Here is a 26,314-nt window from a genome sequence, read left to right as displayed (position 1 = left end):
ATGCATAGGAACGAAGCGTGCAACGAAGCGAACGAAATTACTCGCAAGCGAAGTGCGCCGCTTGAAAAACTTCAGACCGCACTCCTGGATCGCTCGCTATGCAGAAGGACACGAAAGAAAAATAAGATTTTAACGCCAGGATGCTTGCTTTGCAGCCTTTTGCTCGCTGGCATTTATTTGCAGGCACGGCTTGCTTCTCCTGTGCCTTCCTTCTTCTGCACCCATTTTCACAGCAAGGTCTCCTCACGCTCTTCCTCAATGTCTGCCGGCAGGTCGTCTTGACCGTTCATGGCGTAACCGAATCTGTTTTCAGCCGCGAATGTCTCCTCGTCTGCGTCGACTAGCCTCCAACAGGCCTTATGATCAAGCGCTGGTTCCTGGCCCCCGTATTCTTCGGGCAGCGCCTTGGGAGAGATTTCTTCGTGAAGGTTTTTGAAGTTCTCTCCGTGCAGGTGTTTCTATGCGGGGGAAAGTACGGGAAGCGAGAGCATATTTGAGGAATAGCTCATGTCACAACAAAAATAACCGTTCTTTTGTTCTTTCATTACTACCAAAGACAGTCTGATGAATGTGCCACGTTCAAGCACGGGTAGAGTTAGGCTAAATTTAGAAGAAATTTCATGGCACTCCTGAAAAAGAGGACCGCAGTATCAAGTACAACGTGGAGAACATATTAAACAAAAATCAGCTGGAACTTTGACATTGTGCAAATGGGAATTTCGGCAGCGGTGCAGTGATGCCAATTTCTGATGCCTGTCGATCAAAGCCTTTAGTTCTGACGGCAGGAGGATGTCTGTTGCGTTTATGTCTCTAGATTCGCGTTTGCACAATGGCTTCAGTTAATGGTTTTTGCCCAGAGGTTTTTAGGCAGTCAGATGCAGTAGCCAATCATGGCTTTTGAGTGTCGGGCTGTAAGATGAGGGAGAGTGGGGGGTTAAGAGGGAGGGGACATGACGAACGTTAGTCCATGCATTCATCATTCATCCAACCATCCATCGACCCACCCACCCACCCACCCACCCACCCGGAGATTTGATTAGTATTTGATTGAGTTCCTTTTTAAAGTACTAACGTTCAAGCTGACCAAAATATCTTTGTTTTCAGCAATCTATTACTAGTATTTAATTGTTGTTGTTTTTTTTAAAGCGTGTTGTAACGAGAAGCGCAACTTCGAGAATCTGAACTTGGCAGGAAACATTGGTTTTAGCTCTATGTAGAGGGTGGATTTTTTTCTACAACGCTACAACGCTTGGGCGACGCAGATGCCTCGCGCTACCATGGCCGCGCTTGCAAGCCCAAGCAGCTTACATTTGATTCCTCAAGCGGCCCGCAAAAAGAACAAAACGCCGATCCCGCCAAGCAATGCGCGGTACGCTTCTTGCTACGACGGCACAACGGAATAGAACGTTCCATGAGCTCGCGCTTTGTACACATCACATATGTGTGCGGAGAATTCAGTACCAAACGTGGAAACGCTCGTGTAAAGTCAAGCTTAGGATTGACGACAGAAGCTTGATAATGCTTCATTAGAATGCTTCTAAATTCTCCACACGTGTACGCGTCTCACGATATGGACAATTTTATTCGACATTCCGATTCGCTTACCCTTTCGACTAGCTTGGGTTTGACGAAAGGCTTCACCAGCGCAAAAAGCATGTCGTATGCGTAAGATTGTCTCACGGCGTGCGCAGCCTTCATCCGCATAGGCATGCAGTCCTGGAAGAAACAGAAGAACGCGGCGTCACTTTATGCCCATGCTTGCGCTGTAGAACAGCACTCATTCTGTTCGTCGACAGTCTGCTCACAGGTTATCACTTTCCCTGGGCTCCGTATGACCAGAACAGACAAAAAATATAACTGCTCTGGTACGTCACAGTCGCGCTTATTGTGGTAGTAAATTTTCGCTGAATCTGGATTCTTGTTTTTCGGCGCAATTCTTTAGCCACGCTCTCTTATTAATAGCCTTCGGCTTAAATCTGACCAAGCTAACCGCAGGCTAAAATGTCTTGCAGCTTAACCATCTGTGCAACAGTGGAGAGGTGCACATAGCTGCTGCACCTCTCCACAGTCGGATACCGCCCCCCCCCCCTTCCTCTCCCCCTCTTCGGGGTCTCGAAAAGATTAACCCTTTGTGTAATTATATTTCTCGTCACTGTTTTGGATACTCATGTGGGCTACTGAGTGCGCTTCTCTTACCAACCTGGAAATACTGCATGCCGCTCTTTATCAGGCCAAGGCTGGTGAAAAAAATCTTGTCTGCAGTGAATCCACCGTAGTCAATAATGATCACCATCCCTAGGGTCTGTGTGGTAGGGTCACGCGCCATGTGCTCCAAACAGATGAGAATGGCGCGATGTAATTCGAGGTACGGCACTTCTTCCGGCATCCATGAACCTGATGAAAGTGCAGATGTTGGTGGAAAAGAACGGTAGTACTTTGTGGCTTTTTAAATATAATATAGTCCGGCACAAGTCAGGAACGCAGCGACAGTTGCCCCTCAAAGGAGTCCCTTCCCTTACAAAAAAGTTTTAGACAGTCTATAGAGTGTCTACAGACTTCTGTCTGTTAAATCCATAGACTGTCTATAGAAAAATCCTAGAGAACAGTCTACAGGCAATACAAATGCCATAGACAGTCTATAGCCAATCTATAGATTTATGGCCATACACTTTTAGTTGACTTTTGTCTATAGACAGTCTATAGACTATGAATTGACAAAAAGCAATATCTATAGGAAGTCAATCGAGTCAATAAGAAGTCTACAGACTGTCTATAGACCATTTTTATAAGGGTTCGGCTTCGACCGATTGTGATGACGTCGCGCTCAATGCCATTTCAGGAAGGCAGTTACCATTCACGTGCAGTTTCACGCTAGGGGATTAACAGCGACATCATAACAACAAGTTGGCCATGTTGTTGGTGTGGCCTCTCTCGAGGGGTATTCCCCGCTACGTTCTTGTGCAGTATAGTACTATATGCCTGAATATGCTGAAAAGCATTGCAAAAGATGAAACGAATAGGATAACGAAGAGAGACGCCGTATTGCAATCGAAAATATTGCTCTCGTCAAAAAATTTACGGCCGTGAGTGTCTGCGGTAAAAGCGCAGTTGTTCACCTTGCAAGCGATAAAAAATAGGAATCTGCATATTAAGCATTTCTTAAAAATACGTTCCAAGCTCTGTATCTTTGTTACTATCTTTAAAATGTAATAATGGCGCCGCTCTTTTCAAACTTTTTCTTCGGGCTTCAACTCTTTCGTTTTTGTGGCTTGTCTGCGTACAGTAGTAGCTAGAAAGTGGGTTCTGAGCTATGCAGTTTTAACATGTATTATGGCAGGCTTTCCTTTTCTCTTTCTTTATATTCCCTGTTTTTGCGCTGGACTCTTTCTGCTCGCTTTTCAACAACTAGGAGAGAACATGTTTTTGTACGTATTGTATTGGAAAGGAGAAAGGTGAGTGAATTTGATCTATGTCTTATTAACACAGCGTAAAAAAAAAGATGACGGACAGGTATTAGCTTGTTCACTGCCAGGTGCTTTCTTGCTGTTTAGGACTGATTTCTGTAGAGTTCCCGTGTCCTATCGCTGTCTCTCGTGACTATTTCAGACTGCTCCAAGAATTTACCTTTACCAACTTCTCCATTCGCAACCAATGTTTGTTTTGACGGAGCAGTAGTTTGCGTTCTTGAGTTTTTATAATCACGGCAGTCTTGTTATTCACTCTCAGCGTTCACTGAGCGATAAGCAGCGACTGAAAGGGTGCATTTTTCGAAGGCTCTACACCTGAAATCGGTGCGCACTGCTTGTGCTACTTGCCCGCCTTCAAAAGAAAGATGGGACGGCCGTGGACATCTTTCGCGGGTAGAACCATGACGAGCTTGCGAGCGGCAGGCGGCACTCGGCTCGGCAGGAACTCGCGGTAGATAGACGGCGTGTCCGCTCGGTTCCTGTAGTACTTGCGGATATTCTGCACCGCCAGATCCACGTTGTACTTTCGGACCCGCAGAAAGCGAAGCAAAAAATCGTCGTCCTCGTTGGCGTTGAGGTCATGTTCCGCTGTGGTTGCAGGGGAGAAAGGCAGTAACCAGAGTCAGAGCAGACGATAGAAGACTGGACTGTTTAAGAATGGTTAAAGTTGATACGCCCGCGGCGCTCCGAGAAAGCAGAGAAGAGAAACCCAAGGTAAAGATGCCTCGCGTGTATTTTCCGCACTGCGCCTGATTTCGTGGTGCTCTTTCAAGCCTGAACTTGAGGCTGGTGGCTAGACTTCAAAGAGCACGCTTCAGTGCCGTTGGCCCGAGTTCAATGCGATCTTATCGCCGCATATACTCTGAATGAAAATATGACAGCCGCTTTGGGCGGAAACTCGGGATGGCATGTTACCTTAAGGCTCTCTTCCTTATGTTGTCGATTTTGATTAGCTAATGGGCTTCAGTGTTCAACAGCAGAACTTGTTAAAAGAGTTAGTTTGTTATGACCTACGGACGGGAAACGGCATTGAAGACGCAGTGCAACGCGGCACCTATGGTATCACTATTCGCTCCTTTCTGCGTGTCGCTTTTCGGCTTACTCTACGCTCAATGTGACAGCTAAATTTGGACGTCGCATGATTATGTGGGCCAGAAATAAAGGCCCCCGACATTGCCAACAGCCATTTTCATACCTGGCGAAATTACCTTTCAAAAGTGACTAAATTGAATTACGAATTACTTCCTCACAAAGCGCTAAAATGTAATTGAGCTACACTATAAATTACCTATACTAAATATAACGACATTACATTTAAATTACTTTTCAAAACAAATGCAGTTAGTTTTAAATCGCTTTCGTATTTTTGCGCTCGTAAAAATGAACTCTGGTCACAGCTGGTCACTACTACTACCGTCTTACAGAAATTCTCTATCAAAGCAAATAGTACCTGAGCACCAAGTTATCTTTGCACACTACGTCCCACACATTTCACTGTTTTCCCGAAAAGGCTTGGTTACCGCAATCTGTTGACCTTCTTTGCTTAAGAGTAACTCGGATCAATGCAGAACTAAAAGCAACAGAGCCGCTGTCAAACACTCATCACTTCCACTGAGCTCCCGTCAGAACCAGGTGCCGAATACATCATGGTTTGGCGCTGTCCACACCCCTTGAAGCTTCTGAAGTTTCTTAGTAATTTCTTGGAACGTACGAGAAGTCTATTCCGGCAGCCGTCGGCCCTAACGACTTCTCCAAGCGCACTTCCGGTGTCCCTCCTGCGCCTCGGCGACGACGCAACTCGAGAGCTATTGTAGCCTGCGTGGGCGCAACAGCGGGAGCATATCAGCGCGTGCACTCTCCTATTCTCGTGTACTTCAAAAGTGCGCCGTTTACCGACTACTCGGCCCAAGGCCCAAGCCCATTAGCCTGTCATCTCTCGATGGTCGCGCCGGTGCAGTGAATCCTAAAGATACCCGCAGATCTCCGGAATGCGCTGCGCTTCGCCTCACCATGCGCGCCATGCCTCCGAGTGCGCGCGTTACGTCTAGTTTCTTTCCTAGCGTCGTCCTAACACGCTGCTGCCTGGGCGCGGCGCCGTGTTGTCTGGTGATGTTTGCAGCATGCCACAAGCAGGCCCGTCGTCTGAGCTTGGCTGGTTTGGCAGCCCAGTCTTAGCGCGCTTTTTCCCCTCTTTCAAGCAGCCTTGTGAAGAAAATGAGAATTCATAACTGCTTACACAAGAAGAAGCAATGGTGCATTTCCAGCAAAAGTAGTTTTGAGGGCAATGAACTGCTTTTTCTGCGAAATTGCTGGCACAAATTAGTGCAGTTCATAACCGAATAACTGCAGCAGGAAATTAATGCATTTGTTAAGAAAATATTCATAAAAGTAATTCAACCACTGCCATGTGATTACTCATATGTGTCGCCAATCGTGTGGCGAAGTGAGCAACGACTGGTCCGGAGACTTGCTTAGAGCGCGTCAGCGCGGGGCTCTCCTTGTGCCTTCTATAAATTCAGAAATGCGAGATCACGCTCTCAGTATATCTTCTCTTTAAACGTGCTACACGTGAAGGGCCGTGGTTCAGCACTGCGTATAATAGCGAAGGAGACAGGACTCCGACGTCTGACCGCTGCAGACGCTTCGAAATAGGGTCAGCAGCGCCGTGTCAGCTACAAGAGCGACGACGGGGGCGAGAAGCGGGTGAGTGTCTCTGCCACGCTGCACCCTAGTGCGGAATGCGAGAAACGCAGTGCCCCGCCATTCAAAGCAGGTGCCCCTTGCATGTGCAGTTCCACGAATAAATTATCATATCATTTATAGCCGGCTCTTTATGAGTGCATGGGGAGCTTTTCTCCGTGCACTTCCCCTCTGCACCAGCAGGCAAAGAAACTTCAGCATGCATACGTCTCAAGCACACTACCATGCTATTTTAGTGCGACTTTGGTTTTCTGGCCATTCGTGAGGCTGGTTGTGTATCGGTTGAAATCATCAAATGGGTGAGCCCCTTTGCTACTTGATTTTGAAGGAACTTATCAAGCCTGCGCAGTCAAACGTGCCCCGTGACGGTGTAGAGTGTAAATAACTATCAAATCTTCCTTTAAACAATTATATAAGAAGCAAAAGATTATTTCTTAAATTATACGCTCGCAAATCTGTGGAAATCTAATCCGGAAAATATTCTGTCACGAATTAAACCCAACGAAAATCAACGATTTTAAAATTCTAAGGAATTAAAATGGAATTTCGGCTCCTCGAGATGCATTAAAGAACTTTTCAACAATGATTTTAGTAAAGCATTTACAGAAAACACACCGGCCTCTTTGTATCATTCTTGCTCTATCACTATAACAAGAAATGGAGTTGCGTGCCGTTGACTGTAGTACCGGTCGGGACGGCACAACTGCTAACTTCTCAAGCGGACCTCTCCCGTGTCGGCTTTTCTCCTATCGCATCCTTGCTTACCAATAGCTAGCTGGCTTCCAGGCGATTACAGAACGGCGCAAGTTATACAAATATTTATATCTGGGAATAGTACTAATCCTAACATTTATCTACTGATTTATCTCACGTTAGTATGCTTTAGATTACTGGAACTTACAATATTTACTCATGTTACGGAACACCTCAACGTGTATGAGCTCCTGCTTGTAAATCAACCCGGTCTTAAATATTGTAACTGATGCCAAACTCAGTTATTTCAATTATGATTGGTTTTTATCTCACCATTCACAACTCCTGGTATGCTGATTAAATTTTTATCCACTCTTCAAAAACATTTAGTGTGTACGCCACAAACACCTGATAAAAACGGTATATATAACGTTCAATGTCATCATAATAATGCAAATTGGATAGAATCATTTTGAACTAGCAAGTAACAATTTGCCTCCGTGAATAACTCTGCATCCAACATTAAACTTGATTAATGAGGAGCACCTAGGCTCCTTGGGCTAAATTCTGGTTTTAATATATAATAATGACATCGTGACAAACGTTGCTTCACATAAGTCCAGAGTATCGCTACAAAATACTACACCACATTTTATTATATACTGATACTAGGGCTCTTCGGCTCTGAAACAATTCCTAAACGTCCTGAACCTTCATATACGACGGAAATTTCACGCTTTTCACTTTTTCACTCCCTTTAATACAGCACCTCATTTTTTTGCGTCCAGACATGTCAGAGGGGCACATCGCATATAATTTCGTACTGATCATGTGCGTGGAATCCAAGGAACTTTAGCCCGCACGAACTAATTTCAAAATTCCCATTAGTTTTGTCTATCAGAGAATAGAATGCCTTACCTCCTAGCATTACCATAACGGAATCATTATGTTACCGCTCATCGTTACATTTCTCGAATCAGGGACACCATAGGAGTTTGCTTGAACTTGGCGCCTTTGACCATTTGGGTTTTTTCTGCTTGCAATTAGATACTGTAGCGTGCAACGCCAAAAAGAACACCCGCGCAGAGACGAAAAAACCTGCGGCGGTCCCCTAGTGGTTCGAGCGCGCGCGAGAGAGCCAACTAACTTCTTCCTCTTCTAGCGCATGCGCTACTTCTGTCTCTTCTTCGAATGCATGTGTCACTGCCCCCCTCTTCTGCAGCATCGACACGATGCGGCTGGGAGTGAAAAGTCAGCGAAAGGGTAGAACACAGCTGCAGTGGACCGCAGTTCAGTCAGGTAGCCGGTCGTGGTAAGGCTTCATGCGAACAACGTGTACGACTTCAGTTCGGTGCGACCGGCGCGATGAACAAGCTGTCGGGGCGGGAGCTACTGCATAAGTCACATCACTGATGCGGCGCACTACTTCGTAAGGGCCGAAGTATCGGCGCAGCAGCTTTTCAGAGAGCCCGCGGCGACGAACAGGTATCCAAATCCACACAAGATCGCCGGGAGCATAACTGACGAAACGGCGTCCACAGTTGTACTTAGTGGCGGCAGCCTCCTGTTGACGGTGGATGCGCAGGCGGGCCAGTTGACGCGCTTCCTCAGCACGCTGAACGAAGGTATCTACGTCGATGTCAGCGTCAGAGTCGCAGTAAGGGTCGACGGGCAACATAGCATCCAACGGAGTGGTCACCTGGCGACCGAAGACAAGCTGAAAGGGGGTCAGTCGGGTTGTTTCCTGCAGGGCGGTGTTGTACGCAAACGTTACGTACGGCAGAATGGCGTCCCAAGTTCGATGCTCGACGTCAACGTACATTGATAGCATGTCGGCTAGTGTGCGGTTGAGTCGCTCTACCAACCCGTTTGTCTGCGGGTGATACGCCGTAGCACGTCGGTGGCTCGTGTGCGTCAGAGTCATCACGGACTGGGTTAAGCGGGCCGTGAAAGCAGTTCCCCGGTCAGTAACAAGAACGGCGGGTGCTCCATGACGCAAGATAATGTTGTGGACGAAGAACTGCGCCACTTCAGCAGCAGTGCCTTTGGCAAGAGACGTGGTCTCAGCGTACCGTGTGAGGTAGTCAGTCGCAACGACTATCCAACGCTTTCCAGACGAAGACTTCGGAAATGGGCCAAGGAGGTCCATGCCCACTTGATGGAAAGGGGTCTTCGGTGGATCGACGGGGTGAAGAAATCCGGCCGGTTTCAATGGAGGAGTCTTCCGACGTTGGCATTCACGGCATGTTTTGACGTAGGCCCGCACCGATGGGAGTAACCTGGGCCAATAATACTTTTGTCTAATCCGCGCGAGTGTACGGCTGACTCCAAGGTGGCCGGCGGATGGTGCATCATGACAGGCACTCAAGATCTCAGACCGCAGCTGTGATGGTACGACAAGTAGGAACACTTCTTCGCTGTTGGCAAAGTTGCGCTTGTAGAGAACACCAGACCGTAAAGTGAAGGTGTGAAGCCCTCGAAGAAAAACACGCGGAATGGGAGCTTCACTGCCTTCGAGGTAATCGATGAGCGGCGCCAACTCCGTGTCCGCCCTCTGAAGCTGCGCCATTTGGGTGGTACTAACAGAGCCCAGGAAAGGAAAATCATCGGTGGTTTCTTCGGTATTGATTGGGATAGGCGCGCGCGACAGACAATCCGCATCCTGATGCTTGCGGCCAGACTTGTAAACTACTGTTAAGTCGTATTCTTGCAAGCGTAAGCTCCATCTAGCCAAGCGTCCTGAGGGGTCTTTGAGGCTCGCCAGCCAGCATAAGGAGTGGTGGTCGCTTACCACACGGAAGGGTTGTCCGTAGAGGTACGGTCGGAACTTGCAGATGGCCCATATCACTGCAAGACATTCTTTCTCCGTCGTAGAATAATTGGTCTCGGAGCGCGTAAGTGTCCGACTAGCATAACTGATGACCCGTTCTGCACCGTCTTGCCACTGGATCAGTACTGCACCAAGGCCAACATACTCCGGAGAGGGTATTCCCACGGTGCACAAACCTGGAACCTCAGCAACGTCGTGGAGGAAGGCAATAGCCATGCCTTTGGCCAGGTGCTGATATTCGTTGGCAAAGTTAGTCAGGAGGACGTGGGTGCGGCCGTCACGTAGTTGGACGAGACCTCTTGCAACGGCAAGTCCCCGCTTAAGCAGCAGTGGACTATGGCTGTCCGCTAGGCCCTCGTAGTCATGAAAGAGGTCGTTCCGCACGAGCACCAGAACACTGCACCGCGGCGGCACCGTGACGTCGTTCTCGACAATGCGCAGAGCGTTGCTGCAGGGATCGCGGGAGTCAAAGCGCGCCACGGCCTGTTTGGTCGAGAACGTGACACGTGCCTCCTGAAAGTCAATCACAGCGCCGTTCGACTGCAGGAAGTCGATCCCCAGAATCAAGTCTCTGGAACACTCGGGGAGTACGACAAATTCACCAACGTACGTAAAACCACTAATCCCAACTCTAGCCGTGCACTTGCCCACAGGGGAAATTAGGTGGCCACCAGCGGTGCGAATGGGGGTCCCCGTCCACGGTGTCAGAACCTTCTTAAGTTCTCCAGCGAAGGCACGGCTCATAACAGAGTAATCAGCACCGGTATCGAGCAGCGCGGTAATGTCAGTGCCATCAATTGTCACACGCAAATCGGATGCAGCGTATCTGATACTGTCGCTGCCTCTCTCTGTCCGGGTATCGTCGGCTCGAGGGTTCCGCGATGGAGGATCTTGACACGTCCCGACGTCAGCGGCCTTGCCTCCAGAGGTCGCTGGTGTTAGTTTTCCCGACGCGGACTCGGCGAGCGACGGCCAGCAGAGCTACTCTGGCGGCCAGGGCTGGAAGAGCGATAACGGAGAGGCGAAGGGGAACGGGACTCGCGCCTTCCAGGGTAGGCAGGGTTATGGCGTGCCCAGAGATGCTGTGCAATCTCATGCGGTCGTTCGCCGTTCTGAGGCCAGGGTGCGTCGGGATGGAAACCGCGAAGGCCCACTTGGCGGTACGGACAGGCGCGGTAGAGGTGACCAGGCTCCCCACAGTGGTAGCAGAGAGGCCTGCGGTCCGGTGTACGCCACAAATCCGAATGGCCCAGCTGTAGCAGATGCGGTTGCAGAATACGTGGCGATGTTACTCACGGAGGTCGACGGGGTCACACCGTAGCCAGGCACGCTTGCGTGACATGTGCCGATGTTGCTCACGCCAGGCGTTGGGGTAATGGGACCGTAGCCTGTCGTGCGACGTACAACAGATGCGTACGTGGGTCGGTCATCGAACCGGGATGGCGCTTCGGGGACAGGAGGTGCCTGCGCAGCCTGTCGCACCTCGTCCCTGACAACTTCGGACAGCGCTGCCAGCGGCGCAGGTGCAACCTGAGGCAGATGGATCCGTTGCAGTTCCTCCCGGACAACGGAGCGAATTAGTTCACGCAAGGTGTCTGCACTGCCGCCGAGACACGACGAAAAGCCTTCGGGCACCATGCAGCTGATGTCCCGGTTGTACTGGCGGGCCCGTTGTTGCAGCGTCGTCTCCATCGTGGTCGCCTCGGTTAGAAATTCCGCCACCGTGCGGGGTGGGCTGCGCACGAGGCCCGCGAACAGCTCCTGCTTAACCCCACGCATGAGATGGCGCAGCTTCTTCTCCTCTGTCATGTTGGGGTCGGCGCGCTTGAAAAGACGGGTCATGTCTTCGGTGTACATGCGCACGCTTTCGTTCGTGCGCTGATTTCGGGAGTGCAGCGCAGCTTCGGCCTTCTCCCGGCGGTCAGCGTTGGGGAACGTAGCCAGGAGACTCCGGCAAAACGTCTCCCAGGTGGGAAGTGTAGCCTCGTGGTTTTCAAACCACGTCCGAGCAGACTCTTCCAGGGCAAAGTAGACGTTATTCAGCTTGCGCTCGTCGCACCAGCCGTTGTAGCGTGCGACCCGCTCGAACGTCTCCAGCCAGTCCTCAGCGTCTTCGAACACGTCACCACCGTGAAAAGATAGCGGTGTTCGCGGTGGGTGGCAAAGGATCGGCGCCAGGGGCCTGGTGTCAGCGGCCATGGCAGTTGGACTCGACGGTAGAGGCTGGATCGGCGGCTGGGTCCTGGTGTCAGTGGCCATGTCAGTTGGACTCTGCGGTCGAGGCTGCGTCGTCCTTGTTGGCGGGGGAAGGGGCCCAAATTCAGGCGACTCTCCGCGGAGACGGCGGCTGGGTCGCTGGTGAACCGGTGTGAGGTCCGTAGTGACGCTGTACGGAGTTTGCAGGTAGGGAAGCGCACCCCGCACCTCCACCAAACTGTAGCGTGCAACGCCAAAAAGAACACCCGCGCAGAGACGAAAAAACCTGCGGCGGTCCCCTAGTGGTTCGAGCGCGCGCGAGAGAGCCAACTAACTTCTTCCTCTTCTAGCGCATGCGCTACTTCTCTCTCTTCTTCGAATGCATGTGTCAATAGTATATTGCGCTTTGTTCTACAGTAGCATTATCTGCAACATGTATAGTATTGCGACAAGTTGCTAACGTATTTTGTCTTCTTTCATGTTGTTTTTTTATGGCTGCTTTTATGATATGAATCCTAGTGCATTGCGCAACCATTCCTTTTGTTTTTCTGTGAATTTGTTTCATCTGATCAACACCTCCCTCCCCACTTCCTGCACCATGTAATACTCATCCTAATCCCTAGGGTACTCAGAACAGTATGTATGGCTGTATGGCTATAAGCGGTTTTTCGTGACCTCGAGAGGGAGACTCAAGCAGTCCACCATGACGGCATTACGGAGGCCCCTTGGTCTGGACAGTCTAGGTAGAGTCACGTTTGTTAAAAAAACAGCATAAACTGCAGCTTCTCGGTCAATGTTGTCAACCTCACGTACGACAGTGTTTCGTGTTTCAAAGGCCTAAAAAAGTAAACAACCCATAAGAAAAAAACCTGTTCTTTGCAGTGTTTGCAGTGTTAAAACATCCGTCGTGAAAGCGGTGATGTTGCGGTCGACGCAAGCTTCGGAGAAAATTTAAAATTCCAAACAGCATCGACGATGAAAGACTTTTCTATCAAAAAAGTGAATGATAGAACTATAAACTCAATTTTCCGGATTTAGCGTAGCAGGTAAGCTAGACGCAGTTGTTAAGAAGCATTCAGCAGCAAAGAACGTGTAAAGTCTGTTTGGTGTTTGAAATGATCTCCTGGCTTTAGATGTTGGCGAATTTCCGCGGAGGTGTTTTTAGCTAAGTTTTCAGGAAGGCGCTGCTGCCTACCTCTCCCAGTGTTTTCTCTGCCTCGAAGGCGCGTGCTATCAGGAATATGGCTGAGACATGTCTGACATTTCACGAGCAACTTAAAGACGATGATCTACTTATAACCTGCTCAGAATGTGAATATAACTGCAATGCTGACGCATGCCCAGGGCAAAAAAAAAACACGCACAAAAAGTAAAAGAACCGCAAGAAAAAACACGAAAATGTTCAACAACCAAAACCGCTGTGGCTTAAAGTAAGCAGAGTGTAGAGAAAGCATGCGAGTAAACAGAAGTAAATCTTGCAAGTTAAAGTGCTGCGATTCGTCACATGCTAACAGAAGTGCCAACCATTCATTTAAAAGACACTCTAGTTGACATCACATCACTGTCAATGGTATTTAGCCCATAATGCTGAAAATTTCCGAGGAATATGACGCTGAAATTTCAAAAATGAAACAACAAGATGCAGACATGTATTGACTCGGAAAGCGAATGCATAGACTCGTGGTCCAAGCTAAAAACAGAAAATTAAAAAATTAAAACAAGAGGCGAATGTACCGGAGCAACAAAGAATGCTCCAGAATTTTAAGGTACATGGGCACTCTCATAGCGTCAGTAAGGAGCTGCTGGAAAAGCCTAACATCTTGGCTAGTCACCTCGAGCTTCCTCTATTTTCTGAGACGGATATTGAGACTGCTCATCGATTTTTTTTTCTCGGTCAGTCAGATTTAATGACAGTAAGGAGGCCCCTGTTTTACGTCCCCACAAGGTGGGGTCATTTCATCTCAGGTAGGCCGAGCCCCAGGGCCAGCGGAAAGCTTGTGCACATTGTATCGCCGGCGGATACCCAGCGGCACTGGGGATTGAAGCCCCCAACTTCCGCATACGAGGTGGATGCCCAAAACACTTGGCCATCGCTGGGGTAGCGTAAGCTTCACGTCTCGCGTAACTAGACTCCAGTGGCGTGGGCAAAAAAAAAGCTAAAGGAACAGAAGTACTAAATATATACCTAGGTAAACCTAACGTCCCAGAGCACGGGTCTCTTCAGGCAAATGAGTAACGAGGCGGGAGAAAAACATAATCAGTTTGCCTGGCTAAAGATTAGAAAAATTGTTGCCTGTAGAGCCCCACATGATCTACGCAATGAAAGTAAATGAATGCTAACTGATCCGGTTAGTTTACTGAAGAAAATATTTTTTAAGGCGAAAGCCTTTAATGTCTCATCGTTGTAAGCAGCAGTTGTCGACAGAAATGTCACGCTTTTCAGTTGGTCGAAATGGTCGTGACGTCACAGTGCGCGAATTTCAAACGGGGCCAATTGTACTTTGGCTAGTAACCAGGCAACCAATTGAAGGGATCGTATAGTGATCCTCCAAGTGGGACTGAGCTTAGTTAATTGCTTAATTACTCAATTAGCTTAATTAACTTTTCTAGTCAGACCATATAAATAAATAAAACCGCGTAAGAAATTCGTCGAGCTCGGGAATTGAACCCCGGTCTTCGGAGTGTGAGATGAGCATGCTATCCCCTCCGCCATGCCAGCTCGATGATTTGGAAAGAACAAAGGTGCGTCTAGTGAATACGGTGTCTTCGCTCACTCCCATCCTCCTCCCTTCCCTTCCGGCGAGGTTTAGGTGTCCACCGATATATGAGAGACAGATACATTCCCTTTCCTCAAAAACCAATTTACCGACGAGCGAGGCATAGAACCGAATGGGCGATGGCGTTCTATGGACTCCTGGAAGCGTTGCAAGACGCTGTCGCGTTCCACTCTTAGAGGCGAAGCTTAACATCTTAACCACACATCAGTGACCACACTTTACGTCAAAAAAGTGCCACCCTGAATTCTGACGGGTGTCCACCGAGATATGTGAGACAGTTGCTGCGTAATTTCCTTTCCTCAAATACAATTTTCATTTTCTTCATTACGAGCCCTCTGTCTTCTTTCACTCCCACTTCCTCCTTTCCTCAACGGTTCGGTTCAGGTGTCCACCGAGATGACAGAGAATTACTGCGTCCTTTCCTTTCCTCAAAAAGCGTTCAAAGGGCAAGGCATCGCGCCGAACGGGTGGTGGCGTTCCGTGGACTCCCTGGCAGCGCTACAACACGCTGTCGCGTTCCACTCCTAAAGGCGAAGCTTAAGCGTCATTAATTACTAGTTAATTAGCATTCAGGTACAAATTAGTAATTAACCATTAATTAGCTATTTGTCGTCGCTTAGTAATTAGTACTCAATTACATGTGACGCCACCAGTGCCACAGAAGCAGTCAAAGTGGTGCGGAAAACGCTTTCGCCTCTACGCACTTTAGACAGTCAAAGTGCCCCCTGAATTTTTTGTTTGTGGACAACCTGCCCATTCAGAAAGCTTTGCAGGCAAGCCGCATAGGTGTTCCAATTTCTTTAATTTTTGTTTCGTGTTACCTTGGCCCTGTAATTCAGACGTGCATCGAGCGAACACTTGTGCGTGCACGTATATCTGTCCGGCGAGGCCGGGCTGCAATGCGCATTAGCCCTATCGAGTTGCTTGCGGTGAAACTGCGACGTTTTTGGCAAATAGCCTTCGGAGGAGTTGACGGCTGTATAATTGCGAGCGTGACGCAGTTGCGGCGCGTGATAACCTTGGAACTAGAGCAATATATTTTTCAAATGCTTGGCTGATTGTACACGCAGCCCGGTAACGGCGCGCTCTTTCCGCGCCACCGCGGCAAAAGAAAATCCCCAGTTCTTGCGCCTATGCTTTGCGCAAAAAACTGTTTTCACCATGGAAGCTGTCGGAAGCCTAAGAATTCGGCAAAGCTGGTGTAACTGTCGGAATTCCGGTCCAGGATTCTTGGAAATCAATTTTAATTGCGAGGCAACTGTGGAATATTGTAAGGCATTGTTGTGGAAATATTAAAGGCAGTGGTCCATTCTTCTTCTACATTGTGAAACCTTTTAAAGTCTGTGCATCGCTCCCATCGAGTAGTGAAGACTGCCATAGAAAACCAGTAGGGAACGTTTTTCGCACTATCAAAACCATTAATAGCAGAACAAAATGCAAACTGGCCTAAGGGAGACCTTCTGATATTGACTTTTGTAGTGAAATCTTACAATGTATGCAAAAATTGCGTTCCTAAGCAGCTTCTCAATGTATGCAAAAATTGCGTTCCTAAGCAACTTCTCGTTAAAAAATGGGCTTGTCCAGAATTTCTATTTATGAGTAGTGTCCCGGTGAGTACTGTCATTGCACATGGGCTTATTGCCAATTCGAAGGCACTCAGCAAGTGCCAAGTTTTTGTTTATGCAATTCTCACCTCTGCTCAAAGAATAAAAACAAAACATCTTGTATTTCTGTTTCCACAGCTTCTTGCGTTCTTAATTTTTTTTATCCTCATTTCTTTCGTGTGACTAGCTAGCTGAGATGCGTCGGCCGAAAATATACAACCGATTTCAAGCAGAGTTAAATGCCACTCACACTAGATTTAAACAATGCAATCATACCTCCCAAACGCGAAAGACTTGTCGCTATGACGCCACCGTGCCCCACCCCTCCCCCAACAAAGGTACTACTTTCCTCTCTCTCCCTGTGGGCCACGTGGCTCGTAAGTTTAGCGCTACAGTTGCCGTAATTTGAAGTTTGCCAGTGGAGACAGTATGCTTTGACGCAGTCAGAAAGACGCCATCATGGACTAAATATTTGAGGTTTGAATCCTAGCACTGCTATGTTTCAATATTTTTTTTTACCATGCCATGAAATTTGCAATTCATTGCGGACCACTTATCTAACGGTGGCTTTGAAGAAAGTTGAGGAGGATGCTGGTTCGAAGTGGCGTGCTTTCAAGCAAAAATTTTTTGGGAGCTCAACTGCGATGGACTTCAGTGAGCCATAAGAGGGCGCGCAACACCCTTCGCGCGCGCTTCGCCCTGCCTTTGTCGTCTTCGGGCGTGGCGCCCGCTTACTAATGATCGCCTCATCTGTCCCTCGATCGCCTGGGCAGCCCAAAATGCAGCATCACAAGCACCGCCTTCCGCAAAGCGCTAACGGGTCCGCATCCTATGGGTCCGTGAGTGCATCCGTAGAACCTACCCCGCCTACAGCCGCTGACGAGCGTGAGCAAACGCTCGACTCCCCTCAGGCTGCCGTGTAGCTGCGCCGACCGGTTCACGGTCAGCATAATTTCCGCGTAATGAGGGTGAATGCTGCTCATCCACGAACAGTGAAGGACGACTGTTAACGCAGCGACCGTAATGCGTGCGCGTGAGCGTTTATGAAATATTGTTTAAAGAAACTCGACGTCCGTTCCTTACTGGCGAGAGAAATGACTGGAGGAGGGGTTTTTACAAAATTGAGCACCGAAATGACCGCAACGGTCGAGGCTTAGGGATGGGGGGGGTGACTAGGGCTGTCTGTCAATGAAGCAGCCGCCCTCGTGTCTGCGGACACGCTGGCTACGACAGGCGTTTTTAGTGTGAAGACATTTTCAGCCGCTTCGCTAGAAGTGATTGCACTTCTAGCTTCTAGAAAAGCTAGAAGTGCTAGCCGTGCGAAGATTTGTTGAACCTTTTCTATGCTTTTTCTTTCATTTTGTTTGCATTTTTAAAGGCTTAGGCTCATGTCTAAGTACCTACTGTTTTGTGTTTTCTCTCTATTCCTGCCACAGCCTCAAGAAGGTCTGCATTTAGTGAGGAAATATAAGCTCTTCCATAATCTCACCTCGCAATAGAAGCCTGAGTTTCTCCAGGGCCTCCTGCCTCTTCGCGGGTGTCTCCCCAAGCTCCTCTTCTGCTACCTCCTGGAGCTTCAAGGGAAGCGCGCCTTTCGAGGTATCAAACACGTCGTCGACGCATTTTTTGGTGTAAATTCCAGACATCGTGGGAATGGAGTTGCTCTCAGAGTCACTCCGTACAGGGGCGATCGCCGTACCTGCTCTGGGAACGCGTTGTCGCTTGGCCACAAATGTAGCGATTGTGAGAGGCGAAAAACAGCGAGCAGGTGGCCAAGCACTCAGCTGTCGAACGCCACTGCCCATCTCGCGTGACAGACAGGGCTGCAAGGAAAACTGAAAAACTTTGTAACGTATGGTACGCCCTTAAAAACAACGTACCTCCAGCCGCAGTGCGGATCGCAGCATCACTGCGAGCTTTCTACTTAGTTGAAGCCACGTTTACTCACGCTTACTTATCGTGTAGTGGCACTGTAGGTGAGGAAGGGTCACGCCGTAACCACTAGCGCATAGATAATGCTAACAAAAAAACTGGCACTGAGGGCGTTATTCGCTTCGTGAGCGAGTATCCTTTCGTTAATTATTGTACGCTCCTATAAAACTACTGGAAACTAGAAATCTTTTAACTACTACGAAGCCAATATCACGACACAAGTTTCGGATTAAAGTAAAAGGTGTAATTCCACAAAATTTGCGTCCATCATTTGCTTGAATGCATCTGCTGCTATTAGGAGAAAGTAAACTCCTCAAATTTGTCTGCAGTTGCTTAGACGCGGCCTCCGTATTGGTGAATATTACGGAAGTAATATGTGAAAACAGCAGCAACATTTTGTTATTTTTACAGAAATCATTAGGTCAAGAATACGTAGCGAATAAGCACGCCGGGGACCATATGAGGCGGCTTAAACAAAATTCATCGTGAATAAACGCTTCATTAATCAAGATGTTATTTCATTGTTATTTGCTTTATTACCTTGTTATTTCATTGTGTCACTGCCCAACGTCATCAAAGAAAATATGAAGTCACTTTTATGTTCAAATTTAGGAATAATAGTTTTCCGTAAGAGGGCTTAAAGCTCAGCTGAGCTGGTTAAAAGAAGAAATTCTGGTGAGCATAGACGACGCCCGGTCCATTGCGACTAATGAGAAGACACCTCGACTTGGACCTTTTTAGCAACGGTTTCGCTATTCCAATTTGTCTTGAGGTTAAACGCTTTGGGGAGCCACTGCACAATCAAATTACAAGTTATTTTAACAGATCAAGATTCTGTGCTGCCTAAAATATTTTCGTTGAAGTCAGCAGGACCTCAGAAAGCGTCATTTGTTATAAAAGCACATATTGCTAAAGGGATACTGTGGATCAATTGCAGCTGCCCCCTAAAAATAAGTAGAGGTCAACCAATCTTCTAGATAGTGCAACAAAAAAAGATTATACACAGGCTTCGCCATAGATGCAAAGAGATGCAATTTTCTGAGCAATAATGGAGTCTTCTGTTGTCGGGCAAGCATCACCGTAACTAGAAACTGCAGGAGAATCGATTTTTACTCAGAAGAATCATTGATGGGCTTATCCTTATACACTTTTAAATTAACAGTATCGTTATTTAGAAGACGTTAAGTAGTGCACCTATTAAAATTTTAAATGCAACTTGGCGCAGAATACTTCTCATATTGAGGACAATGGAAACTTATCATACAATAGGTAAGAAAAGAACTAATTGCTGAACTGAAGCATCTACACTTTGTATTGCTTGCACAGAGGACCAAAAAACAAAAAATAAATAATGCGACCAGCTGCACCAAGCGGACCTCGAGAGAGCGGACACGTCACATAGAAGTCAAGCACGCATGGAGTTGCGAAATATGATACTGTGGAAGTAGGCGTACATGCCAGCTCGCAGAAAAGGCATTGCACCTGCAACATTTTTAAAAATGAAGTAGCATTAAAAGCTTCACGGTCAAAGAAAAAAAAAATGGGACCACCTACCGCCACTTACTTCCCATTGGTTGAGCGGGTCATGACGTCACGCACCACGTGTTCAGGGAAGGCCCATGGTGGGCGAGACAGCCGTCGGCAGCGGCCATGTGCGGACGTTCCCGTGTCTCCGTTGGCATTTAGCCAGAAACTGAGGCGCTGCGCGCTATGAAAAATCCTCGGAAACGCAGATCGCTTTGCTTGTATGCGTTATGTGATGCACTGGCAGTACTCTAATAGTCTCACGAAGTAGCTATGCTCTCGTATTGTCACACGTAATGATAATTAATGCCCCCCCCCCCCCCCCCCCCCCGAGTTTCTTTTTCTGTGGGAGGTGGGGACGGGGCCACGACGGCCTTACAAGCTTCTGTGCCATAAGATCCGCGGAACCACACAAGTAATTTTTTTTTTATTTTACTATTGTCAACATTGGTATTAAGGCATATTTTAAGAATGCAGCGAATTAGCTTGAAATCAGCAGTGCGGCACCCCTTCGGCGCATTCTTGTGGCGCCTGGTGTGAACCGTTCGTGACCATGTTATGTCGAACAGCTGGCCAACTCGTCACGAAACGATGCCGTAGAGCGCTAGCACTATTCCCCGCAATCACGAATTTCGCCGGGGTCTCTCCGAAACCGCGCCGTGATACTGAAGGGTAGCCACGCGCGGCTTAGCCAGTGAAGTGGCGGTGGGGTCGCACAGCTGCATCCAATGAGAAAGCAGCTGTATTGAGGCTGTGGCCGTGTAACGCGCGTCAGCGACCGTTTAGAAGATGGTGTGGGATTCTCGATGGGGACTCCAGCCGCAGGGGACGTGTGTCGATCGCGCTCCCTCAAGCAGTGCTGTAGCACACCTACTCCGGATTTCAATAGCTATGCAAATCGGTTGTCACTTTTTTCGTCCAGTGTACGTAAACAGCGGACAAAGTATCGATATTTTTTTCTTATACAACACTCTACTTTAGCGGTTTGCGTGGAAATACTAGCAACAGCGACAAATAAGTTTCTAAAGATTAAATTCGCAAATTTCTTTGTTATAAAGCTTTGCATTTGGTTCAGGTTTTTTCCTTATTGGAACCACATCAGAAGAGCCCCACCGATAGTTTTGTCAACCTGTCGACGACTGTAGCTATATCCTCCAGAAAAACGCTAAATTATCGGCTGGCGTTAGGTGTTGGGAACTGCCACATGAATAATTTCTGTAAAGCAGCTACAATGATGCAGTAAGATGTTGAACAATGACTATTAATCGTCTATAAAACATGCGACCAAATGACGAACGAAAGTTTTGACGGATGCCGTACATGAGAGGCGGAGGAGTAAAGAAAATTGGTTTGGTTTGGTTTATTGAGGTTTAACGTCCTGAAGCAACTCAGGCTATGAGGGACGCAGCAAAGACGAGATGTAGAACGTCGTGAGAGACGCTGGCCGGCATCGTCAGGCATTTGGAAGCGGCGGCATTATTTCATTCCACTGGTGACGTAACCACAAGCCTACCTCCATCACGGGAATGGATGTGCGAACAACAGTCTCCGCAGCCTTTGAAACGCTTCTGTGGTCTATCACTTAGAAAAGATTGCATGGCCGAATTAGTAATGTTGGATGATTACCTTGAAGGTAAAAGCCGGATTGGGGTCGGCGTCCGCTTCACAGGGAGGCGAGGGCCTTGCCCGGAGAGTGAGCGCGCTGGCAGCGGCGTGGGCCACTTCGTTGCCCTCGAGACCCGAGTGCAGAATTGTCTGGTCTAAAGCACTTCTGTGCTCTGTCACTTGAGCAGAAGCATGAGAAATTTGTCGCGTTTATAGAATTGTATGAGCGAAAAACTTTGTATATGTACATATAAAACATTTTATTTGACTAGCAATTCCAGTCGCGTTCTGGGTCTATACACACCCTTTGATGCCTATGCAATAGAATTACGGTTCCTGGTTTTCGAAAACAGCCTGTTTTCATTGACTTTTTACTTGATACAAAGACGCTTAGTTCAAAACCAGGATGCTCTGAAGGGGTAATCGTGTAAGTCGCTAATTAAGACTTTTTTCACTCCGACACCGTTAGTGCAGTCTCGCACTAAAATTACGAAGGCGAGTTCACGAAAAGCCATCACAAAACAGGCTGACAAAAAAGCCCAAGTTAGGCGAGAGGAGGGTTGAGGAGGGAGGGAAAGGGCCGTTTTCCTGCGTATGCTTCGGGTCTAAAAAGCGGTAGATGGATGCGGAAAGGCGGCTGCGATTACCATAAGGAAACGCCCGCTATTCCTCTACGCAAACGTGAACAGGCAAGTCTGCAGAGGCAAGCCAAGACGGTCCGCACATGAGCAGGAGAAAAACCGAATGAAAGGGATGTCGGATACACGGCGGCGAAATAAGAAACCAAACGGTAGACACTTCTGACTAGACATCTGCACGAGCTCTGTCTGGAAACCTGCACTGCCTACGCAAACCTAGAGCTGCGTATACAGGCGCATATGTCAGTTGGCGGCCGTGTACTGGGAAAAGAGGACAGTAATAATATGCATAAGTAACGCAAAAAACAACCTGCCCCTCACGAGGTCTAACGAACTAACGTAAGTGCTGCTATGCCTTCGCACCTGTCACCACTGCTGACAAGTAGGACGCCTGTCTTAGTATACGTTCCACCTATTAGTGGTTGGACCTAGAGATTAGAAATTCTGGTGGACGGAGGGCGCTTGTTTTCAGACAAGTAACGGGGCAGGTCAGCGAGAACACGCATAATAGCCACATGGAAGCTACTGACCTCACATGCAGGGTTCATTGGCTTAATGTGGATAAGAGCAAGCTTTGGTGTACAGTATGATCCACTGTTAAAGGGAACCTCGCGCAGCGTGCCCGCCGCGCTCCGCGAAGCGCCCCTTTTGAGAAGCGGCGAGAAAAACACCACGCGCATGCGCAGTAACCGCGGAAGGTGGAGCCAGCCCCGCGTCGTCTGCTACGGCGCTCTTTTGGCGCTGGGCTTGCTGAGGTGGAAACTCTGGAACGCGACGGCTGAATTAAACACAGCAACCAGAATTTTCTCGCAGCTACGTAATGAACATGTGTTTCTGCAATATATATATATTTTTTAATTTCCGATTCTTCTTAGGCAATTTTTCCGCGATGCAATAGAGGTGCAGGAGGGACATCTCTAACTCTCGTCCACCTGAACCCACAAAAGCAGCTGCGGCAGAGCTATTAGTGCATTTTGTCCGACGCCCAACATCAATGGCCGACATGGTTGCGGTATTGATACTCCAGAACGACAAACGGTGCAGCTGTTGGCACCGCTGTTGGAATCTTGCGTAACGCAACGCCCGAGTGCACGATCGGCGGCACCAGGCACACGGGCACTAAGCGTGGAAGGAGCAGCCGGCCGCGTGTGGTCTGCAACACCGCGGCGCAGCCCCGCCCCCACACGCCAAGGATGTCGTTCCTCGAACTACTTTCGCCTGAAAGACTAAAGGCAGAACATACAAACTGAGCTGGAGATAGCCAGAAAGCCGTTGATTTCGAAAGCAGCCTGGTCGCAAAAGGGATGATGCGGCATTTCGTATTTCCCAGGGAGCAGACGGCGGTGATAAAACGCTGTTCGGTTCCCAACGGTTCACTTGTCTGGCAGCAGTCAGTTCGAGACGGCGACGGACCAAATGCACTAATTGCCCCGCCGCAGCTACAGGAGGTTTCTTTCGTGGGTTCAGAACAGAAAGTCGACGAGAACTAGACATGTCTCTACTGCACCACGAATGCATCGCGAAAAAATTTCCTAAGAAGAATCGGACATGAAAAAAATATATTGCAGAAACACACGTTCATTACGTAGCTGCGAGAAAATTCTGGTTGTTATGTTTAATTCAGCCGTCGCGTTCCAGAGTTTCCACTTCAGCAAGCCAAGTGCCAAAAGAGCGCCGTAGCAGACGACGCGGGGCTGACTCTACCTTCCGCGGTTACTGCGCATGCGCATGGTGTTGCCGATTCTCGCCGCTTCTCAAAAGGGGCGCTTCACGGAGAGCGGAGGGCACGCTGCGCGAGGTTCCCTTTAACAGTAGACCATACTGTACGTGTGTTTATATCAGAACTATGCTTGTATATACTATTGTACGTAGAAGTATTGAGAATGTACGCGAAATCTATTTTTCACTCGCGACTCTCATCAGCAGGAGGTTCAGTTTAAATTTCACAGCTCTTTTATCCACGCAGAAACAGAAAGATATATATCACTAATTCTAAAAGGCATGTTGTTGCAGTTACATTAACTGGCTAACTCACCGTGCTTCCAATGCCATCGAGCCTATCAAGCTGACAACGTCAATGTCATTGTACTTATCAAAGAACAACTTCTCTAGAGTGGAAATAATTTCCACCCGGCACATCTTATGCATGCACACTCAGTTTTGAGCTCAGGATCTCTGCGACAGGTTAAAAACTCCCGAGTACTTCGTGTTGCCTGCTTCCTGTTAAACGGTCAGGGGCCCCTGAGTTCCGTTTGTTGGAGTGTGCGGTTTAACTTCCAGAAGCGGCACCTGGGGCTTCGTTATACGACGCAGGCAAGATTTGTGGGCAAATTCTAGCCAGCCGAGGTTCTTCAACGTTTAATTACATTACGCAGCACATGGGAACAATCTCGCATTTCACCTCCAACGAAATGCGGGCACTTCTGCCCGGAGTCATCAATTTGCGCTATCTTGGATGAGCAGCCGGGCTCTAAAACCACTGAATTACCGCAAAGGGATCCCTCATTTAGGTACCAGTAGTTCAACTTGTACTGTAGGGTCAGTCATGCAAAGAGAGCGGCCTCTGCGCAAATCATGTCCGATTTTTTGAAGTGCTCTAATGCTCGCGATAAATATCCGGGTGTTTCACCCTCCTCCGACAGCGAATAAATGGCAGTGGAAGTTTTATAGCTTCCACTCTCGCCTGCCCTCATGACCCCCCGCCCGCAATAGCACGACCCTGAATCACTCACAGATTCAAGGTCGTGGAACATTGTTGAAGGTGCCCACACGTCAGTCGCCATGCGTCCTTTATTCTTCGTCCTAACCTCCACGGCCTCACTGACGCCAACATGTGAACGCTGAGGGTTCCGCCTGCGGCGTATCTCGAGATCAACGTTGATGCTAAGCCTGAAAAAGAGTCGTTCACCTTGAGGAAGCCCCTTGTACAACCATCGCTGGAAAACATTAAAAATGAAGGCCTCTTAACTGAGTTCCTGACAAACGCACACGCTCGGCCGGAACTGAAGGCAAGAAAAAAGAAAGTGCCGCAACCTGCCTCTATTCCACAGGCACCCTACTGAATGGTAATGGTAGCTTCGCATGCAACGTTGCGTGCAGCTCTATCGAGGCTAATCGCATACGTAATGCAGACCAGTAGCAGCATGCGCCGAAACACGAAGCTCACAAGGCACAGCGCTGGGCCTCGCGATGCAAAAGCACACTGATGTGCTTGTTGACAAAAGACCCCGGCATAGTCAAATGAAAGGTTGCAGGTAACGAGGAAAGATTGTACGCCACATTACCCCTATTATTTTCTAGCGAAACAAAACGCGTTGCTCTTTTCATGGCCTCTCCTAAAGTGCATGCTCGGCCGCAAATCAGCGGCACGTGGCATCCTTGGCCTCGAATCAGCTTCCGCGGTGTGGAGAGGAGGGGGGGAAAGTGGCCGGTAATGACTTTTCCACCTGTGTCAAGAGGAGCGAGCCGTCAGATCACCTTGACGGGCACGTAGAGGCACGTGCGCAAATCAGTGCCCTTTCCATTGACAACAACGACTGGAAGATCATTTTATTGCACACCACGCTCCCACTGCACTTACTGCGTGAGCCTGCATGGGATCGGTCGAGATTATTCCTGCCGTTTAACTAAGGGTCAGTATTACCTACGAGGTGTACACAGGCTCTGCCCTTCCTGCTTGGAAGCTGTAACCATTTCTGCAAACATAACGAGCGCTCTTAATGTGCACAATGGGCTATGCTAAATCATCCACTGTTCGAAGATCAGCAACAGTGACCACTACAAGCCGAGGGAATATGGACAAGTGCTTATAGTTTGCGCGGATCGCTCTAGGACGCTGAAAGTGTAAAAAAATAATTCTGCAGGAACTTTTAATGTTTTGCACAACATCCTGATTTCCTAAGGCCGTCAGAAGTGGTCAGTGAGACCGTGGGAAGCTATTCTTAAGACAGATTCTGCAGCGAGTACAAAGAGTAAGCTATCATTATCAACGTGTTCGCGCACCCTCTTGCCACACTCCGTAGCTGTCAATGAATTACATGTAAAAATATTCCCCCTGAGTTGCGCGCTATTAAATAGTGGCGTCCGAAAGGTGGCGCGAAGTGTAAATGTACAAGACAGCTGGGCATGCCTCTCTCTTGAGCCAAAATACACGGAATTGAATGTTTGGTTTAGGTTTGGTTTGGTTTGGTTTATGGGGTTTAACGTCCCAAAGCGACTAAGGCTACGAGGGATGCCGTAGTGAAGGGCTCCGGAAATTTCGACCACCTGGGGTTCTTTAACGTGCACTGACATCGCACAGTACACGGGCCTCTAGAATTTCTCCTCCAAAGGAATTCAACCGTCGCGG

At 48.4% G+C, this 26,314-nt stretch overlaps 1 protein-coding gene across 1 annotated transcript; it reads right to left on the bottom strand.

Annotated features, from left to right (window-relative positions):
• Positions 1–227: 227 nt before the first annotated feature.
• LOC149339767 (alpha-tocopherol transfer protein-like) lies at positions 228–17,957 on the bottom strand. The gene is made up of 5 exons (XM_089550566.1): positions 17,757–17,957; positions 3,816–4,055; positions 2,201–2,394; positions 1,606–1,716; positions 228–458 (listed from the first exon to the last, which is right to left on the bottom strand). The coding sequence occupies exons 1-5, from the start codon at positions 17,911–17,913 to the stop codon at positions 228–230; spliced, it is 933 nt and encodes a 310-aa protein (XP_089406692.1). The 5' UTR covers positions 17,914–17,957.
• Positions 17,958–26,314: the final 8,357 nt, after the last annotated feature.

This window comes from Amblyomma mixtum, chromosome 6, assembly GCF_055824585.1.
Source record: "Amblyomma mixtum isolate Tamu chromosome 6, ASM5582458v1, whole genome shotgun sequence".
NCBI classification, from domain to species: Eukaryota; Metazoa; Arthropoda; class Arachnida; order Ixodida; family Ixodidae; genus Amblyomma; species Amblyomma mixtum.
Note: the sequence above shows the minus strand (reverse complement) of the source record. Positions and strands in the feature narration are given on the sequence as shown.